Genomic DNA, 6,387 nt, shown 5'->3' on the forward strand with positions numbered 1-6,387 from the left:
CCTTTCCCAGCCCACATTTGTAGACACTTCCCCATGCTTCAGTGGTATTTTCCTGCTGTTTCTTTTGCTACCCACACAGTTACTCTTCTAAGGTGGGTTCACCCTGGGATATCTGCTACCTGCAAGCCCTCCCTTCCTCTTCCCCCCAGCCCAGGTCAGCCAGCCATCTCCCACCATCTGGCCCCTTTAGCATCCTTCAGAATGCCCAAAGTCAGCAGAGTCTGTGTCCAGCAGCTGCATAGACGCACTCTTCCCACCCTGGTCCATGATACCTGCCAACTCCCAAGCTGCCGTTTAGGTTTCCAATTCCTCCTGGCTCCTTTCCCTTCTTTCCCCACCATGCTCTGAGCATTTCCCAGCTCTTGCTGCTGTGAACATACAGCTTTGCCACACAGCTCTTCCCCTCCTCTAACCCACTGCAGAAGACCTGAGGTGATCAGAGCAGCAACCTCCATGCAGGCAGCACTCGCTCTCCGGTGTCCAACAGCCTTCCTGCAGCCTGTCTGCTGGCATTTCTCAGTGCATTTGGAGCTGGCTCCCTCCAGGAGTTCCCAGTAAGATCCCATCCCTCCCTACCCTAGCTTGCTGCCAAAAATATTTATTGAGATGAGGCATGGATGCCCTACTGAAACTGGCAACTTTCTCTAGCTAGAGCTGGCCTGCTGCTCTCAAACAACACTTAGTGACTGGTCTCTCCTTACTCTTCCGTTAAAAAGCAAGATAATTTATTGGAAATCTAATTTGCATGTTGAGGCAGGCAAAGAAGATGTTTGTGCTTTCCTTGCCTGAAAACTGGGATGAAGCTTCGTGCTTCTTTGGGTCTGTGCAGGAAATAAAACCGTCTGTGCTACAAATATGCATCTCCCTTAAATATTTTGAAAATACTTAACAGCCATCTGCTGCACGAGCCATTACAGGCTTTATTAGTAGGGTGGGAGACTGCAGAAAGCAGAGAATGGTTTTGGGGCGGGAGAAGTAGAGAGTATTCACCAAAACATGTGGAATTTTAGCAGCTCAGGGGTATTTTTGAATGGCTTAATTTTCCTGAGCAGCTTTCCAAAATGCAACGACCAGTGCCAAAACAAAGCCCATCGACAGGCATGCTTAAAACTGGGTAGAACAATCCAACCTACGCAGTGTGTCAGAGTTTGGCCAAGGGGACAGAACCACTTGGGCTTTTCACTCCCTGGAGTCTTCAACGCCAAGTTCTTTATTGAGATTTTCTTCTTGAGAACGAATTAAAGCCAAGGTGATGTGCTTTCTATCGGAAAGCCTAGTGAGGCTCAGGGAACCCCACAGCAGCTGGAAGCATGTTACACAGCACCCTGCAGAGGAGGCAGTGATAGAGGTCTCTAAGGAGGACAAGAACATTTGGGGTTGCAAGGCAATAAGGTGGCACAGTCTAGGAGCTGGGAACATACTAGAGAGCAGCTGTAAAACACGGGACTCAGGTAATGAAGAGTGCAAAGTAATTGTTTCTCCTGGGGAACACTGGTATTTCACTACACATTTTCTTTGTACCGAGGTGGGTTGGGAAGCCAAAATAGCAAATGCTCCTCCAAACAAAAGGACTTGAAATATTTCAAGCTTGGAAATTTTCATGAGAAAAAAGAAAAGGCAGCAAAAGGTTTCAGCATTCTGAAATGGAGGAATGGGGAAGAGGGTGAATTTTCATAAGGAAGAAACCCATGTTGACATTTGTAGCTGAAGATCCCATTTGGACTCTGCATTTTCTGAAGCTGGTTGCCCAGAGCCAGGGCTGCACATCTGCCAACTGTACCCAGGGGTGGAGATGGTTTAAACAGAGGTCTGATGTGATGGGCCATTCACTTAAATTGCCCTGTGGGGTCTTCCCTTTGACCTCCACATCCCTCCATTCCTCTGCACAGCTGGCTAAGCATCCAACACTCCCCACCCCAGCATAAACACCACCTCCATGTCCTCACAGCAGCTTCCTGGCTTCCCTCCATGGCTAGCTACTCTCACCCCAGCCCCAGCTCAGCCTTGGAAGAGCCCTTGAAAACCTCCCAGGTACCTGAAAGCCAGTTAAGTGCATGAGTAATGCCCAGAGGGCTGTAAATCGCTGTGTAAGCCCCGACTTTGGGAAGTCAGGGAGGCCCCTCAGGTGGCTGTCAGCACCTTATCTACTTCTGTCCTGTTACGCTTTATCGCAGCACAAATTATGAACCCGCAGAAAAGATGCAGTAGGTCCTTTCCTGTCAGGCTGCACGTGGCCATCTCAAGATGCATTATAGATACAGCAGCTCCTCATCTTAATCCAGCCTGAATCAGATCATTTTGTTGCAGAGCTGCATCCTTATCTTACTACCAGCTGGGGAGAGATGAAGAGATGCTCAGTTTGCCGAGATAGCATTCAAGCTGCGGAGAGGGAGGGAGGGAGGGCTCTTGTTTTCTCCAGCATTGCCAAATCTTTCTGTTCCCACTAGCCTCGTCTTGACATCAGCTCCACATGGGCAAGAGGATTTTCTGCTCCCTCACCTTGCTGAAATAACAGCCTCCTCCTTTGCACTCTCTCTGCTCCCACAAGATCGCTCCGTCCCACGACTGGCAGCATGGAGAGTGTGCGCGAGCTCCAAAACCCGCTCTTGGCCAAGGCCAATGGGCACCTTCACAGCAGCTATTCTTACCACCAGCATCACAGCCAGGACTACCCCAGTCATCGCTGCCAAGGGAAACTGTATTCCTACATCTTCCAAAACACTGGTGGTGCCAGGACTCACCAGCTGCTGGATGCCAGCTCCCTGCAGCTGGCTGTTGAAGCCTTGTACGGTCCCAATTTCATCCTCGTGAAGGATGAGACTGCTCTCAAGGCCAAGGACAGCAAGATGGAAAACTGCGAGACCACATTTATGGAAAGCAAAGAGGCTCCATCCGAAGGTCCTGATGCACATGAGGCACAAGGGTCCTGCCTGGTAGAGAGTGACATCCGCATCCAAACCGTGTCCTATGAGGTGGAGGAAGAGGAGCTCCAGGAGTACGAGGTGAGCTTTGCCAGGTGGGATGGCAACAAGCTCCTTCTCTGGTAACTCTGGCCATCAGCCCAAATGCTTGGTCATTTATTCTCCCTTCTTTCTCCAGAGCTTCCTCCCCAGACCTTACCATCTCCTACCTCACCAGCCTCTCCCTGTGCACCCAAAATTTCTTCTTCCTCCTTACAATTTCTGTTCTTTTTTCCTCACTGAAGACCTTGGAAGGAGGTCAGCTTCCCTGAGGGCAGCCTGGCTGCATGCCCGCTGGGAGCAAAGGGGAGGTGGGGCCATGTCTGCAGGACCCTTGAGATATGGGGACCCTTTGACAAGGGGAGCCTGCCACCGCCGTGGCACTCAAGCTAATGAGAAATAGTAATCCTTGCATAACAGCAAAATTCGCATGCCCGAGAGCAGCAGCTGAGAGAAAGCTTTATATATAGACAGGATGAATCTTGTTAAGGAAGGAGAGCTGGCAAAGCAGCCTCATGCTGTGCTCTGTGCCCCACCACAATGGCAGTGCAGAGACCAGGAATGTTACCTCAAGAGGTGGGAGCAGATCCCCGGAGCCTGCTGGATCTGGTGTCTGATGACCCAGCACAGCTCTGCTGTTTTAGGTGCTGGTGGTGTGGCCTTTTCAGCCTGCAGCAGGGGTGTCCCCACCTCTGTGTGCCTTCCCCACAGAGACACATCACTTCCACGCTGGTCTATGGCTGGCAGAGCAGTGCCCAAAGGCAGGAGGGCTGACCACAGCTGCTCTGAGCAATGCGCTCGCTGAGGGGACAGGACACGTCGTCCCTGTGATGGAGGCTCCAATTCAACCACTTCCTCTCACTTGCTAAATTAGTTTAGCAGGATATTGATCTCTTAGTCCCTTATGGGGATAAGGCACTTTGTTTAAGTTAGTTTAAGCTGACAAACAGTTCTGCCAAAGCTCAAGATATTTCAGTTTAAGACTATCTATCTCCCAGGGAAATCCCAGACCCCCAGCAAGCAAGCTCAGCATTTGCTCTGGCAGGGAGCCGAGAATCCACTCTGCTCCCGAATTTGCTGAGCTACATTTTTTCTCATCAAACCAGGCCGAGGAGGCTAAAATATTTTTGAAACCCACTCCTTGAATTTTCAGGTGGGAAACGTGTGTGAGACTATGTGATGGGCCCAGGAGAGAGCGGGAGCTGGGAGGAGAGGGGCTGAGACGTAGCCCACAGGGTGGCACAGGGAGGTGGGCATGTGCTGAATCCATCTGGTTTTGCAGAGTGACTCCTCCAGCGACAGCGAAAGTGAGGACCATTTCCTGATGCTTCCCCCCCGGGACCACCTGGGCTTGGCCCTTTTCTCCATGCTGTGCTGCTTCTGGCCCCTGGGGATTGCTGCCTTCTACTTCTCCCAAGGGGTAAGAGATCCCTTTGCTTGCCTGCACACACCGAGTGCTGGAGCAAGGGCCCTGCAAGCCACAGCAGCCTTTGGAGGGGACCGGGCACCTTTCTCGCTCCAAGGCTCATCTCTGTGCCATGCCCAGACCCCTGAGGGCTGAGGCAAAAGGTGCTCCTGGATGTTTCCACAACTGCTGTGGGGTTGCAAGCCCTCCAGCTCTTGTGTGGCCTACTGGAGGTCAGGCTTTTCCTTTGGGTCTTATTTAGGAAACTGGGGCTCCCCTTGGCCCCTTGCCCAGGTTCTCACCCTCCACCCAGGCTCAGGAAAACGGTATTTTCCCATCTGCCCTCCCACTCTCCAGTAGTGCAGAGGTCCATGACCCAGTCCAATGCAGCTTATGCCCCGGGAATCAGGCTGCTCTGGAGACTGGACTCAACAGGGAGCCTGGTCTCCATATCACACTACAGCTCCCCCATTGCACTTGTTTCTGGCACACATTGGCTAAGCTGTGTGAGCCAACACCAGGCTGGCAGAGGTTGGAGAGGGTGGTAGCCCTCGGGCTACACCAGTTCAGAGAAGCTGCTGCCTTCTTGAGGGCTTAGCCCAGAACCTGGACTCACTCACATCACTGTGAATAATTCATGCAGAGCCAAGGGATCTACTCTACGTTTGCATAGAAGCTGATGTATCAAGAATAGATGGGGGGGGGGCATTAAGAAGTTAAATCAAGATGACAGAAAGAGCAATGGAGAAATACATGAGTACCTGGCACAGAGGCAGTGAGAGGCAGGGGAAGCTTTAACTGATTAGGACCCCAAGGAGTGGCTGATTTCCCATTTTTCCATGTTGTGCAGGGTAGCACAGTGCACTCTCCATGTGATGATGTACTTGGTGCAATTTAAATTTAGCTCCATTTGCTGTAACTACCACTTTTGTTCACTCACTGAGGCAAGGACCATCTCTTTATTCAATGTCTGTGCACAGTGGGTGCCCTGATCTCCACATGACAACTCAAACACAAACAGTAGGTAATATTAAAGAGTAGCTTTGAATGTGCCTTGAGCCCTGAGGGAAGCTGAAAGTCACCAGCCCAGAGAGCCAGCACCTGTATTTTCCTCCATCACTGGCTCCATCAGCCCTTCTATAGTAAATAGGCTCCAACTGAAAACGCCATGCAAGCAAAATCAGCGGCAGCCCAGCCAGACCCAGGGGCTGCGCTGTCTGGAATCAGCTCCCTGAGACCAGGCAGGACTCGTTATATACACGGACAGGGTATATTTGTATCTCGTTGATACCCCGCAGCCATCACCGCTGTGCACCTACTGTTTGCCTGCACTTACAAGGGTCCTGCTGCCCACCCACAGCTCTGGCTCAGCACCCAGATGGCTTTCAGACAAACAGCCAAAGCCCACGCTTCCCTTGGAGGCAAAATCCAGAGGGAAATGTGTGTGGGAGGCACTGCTGTACTGAGCCCTCGTGGACTGACGGATGTCTCATGGGATGCAGTGGCCAGGGAAGGGAGCTGACTCAGAAGTGCAGTGACTGCACACAGGCTAAAAGACCAGGTTGGTACAGCTGTGAACAATGAGCATTTCTTCTCCTTCCAGACCAGCAAGGCTGTCTCCAAAGGAGATTTCCATCTGGCCAGTTCAGCTTCCCGCCGAGCTCTCTTCCTCGCCGCACTCTCCATAACCATCGGCACAGGAGTGTACATTGGGGTGGTGGTAGCACTGATTGCTTATCTCTCCAAAGGGGGACACGTATAGCTGCCACCTGCACATCAGCGCTGTCCCCAGCTGCCAGCCCTCCTGGGACTGAGCTCTCCTGCAGAGCACGGGGCGCCAGTGCCTGCAAGGGCTGCTTGCACCACAGGACCCTGGCGCGGATGCCCTGTGCAGCCTCTTTCCCCTTTCAGACAAAGAGCAGACCCCCGTTCTCCCCGAGGCTGCAGGGTGCCACCATCCAACAGCGGGGAATGGGGCACCAGCCTGGCTGCTGGGACCAGGAGAAGCACATTTGCCAGGTA

General features: G+C 52.2%; 1 protein-coding gene across 1 annotated transcript; it reads left to right on the forward strand.

Moving 5' to 3' along the window:
• The first annotated feature begins 2,534 nt into the window (after nt 1–2,534).
• SYNDIG1L (synapse differentiation inducing 1 like) lies at nt 2,535–6,127 on the forward strand. Its single transcript, XM_010168314.2, has 3 exons — nt 2,535–3,002; nt 4,243–4,380; nt 5,969–6,127. Exons 1-3 carry the CDS (start codon nt 2,574–2,576, stop codon nt 6,125–6,127), a joined length of 726 nt encoding a protein of 241 aa, XP_010166616.1. The 5' UTR covers nt 2,535–2,573.
• Nucleotides 6,128–6,387: the final 260 nt, after the last annotated feature.

Source organism: Antrostomus carolinensis, unplaced genomic scaffold (assembly GCF_000700745.2).
Source record: "Antrostomus carolinensis isolate BGI_N321 unplaced genomic scaffold, ASM70074v2 scaffold47235, whole genome shotgun sequence".
Lineage (NCBI taxonomy): Eukaryota > Metazoa > Chordata > Aves > Caprimulgiformes > Caprimulgidae > Antrostomus > Antrostomus carolinensis.

What these genes read in the sequence shown, in the direction of transcription:
- SYNDIG1L (XM_010168314.2), top strand. Translation starts at nt 2,574, where the DNA reads ATGGAGAGTGTGCGCGAGCTCCAAAACCCGCTCTTGGCCAAGGCCAAT. An exon ending in AGGAGCTCCAGGAGTACGAG is followed by an intron (nt 3,003 to 4,242) that starts GTGAGCTTTGCC and finishes CTGGTTTTGCAG; the next exon opens with AGTGACTCCTCCAGCGACAG. An exon ending in CCTTCTACTTCTCCCAAGGG is followed by an intron (nt 4,381 to 5,968) that starts GTAAGAGATCCC and finishes TTCTCCTTCCAG; the next exon opens with ACCAGCAAGGCTGTCTCCAA.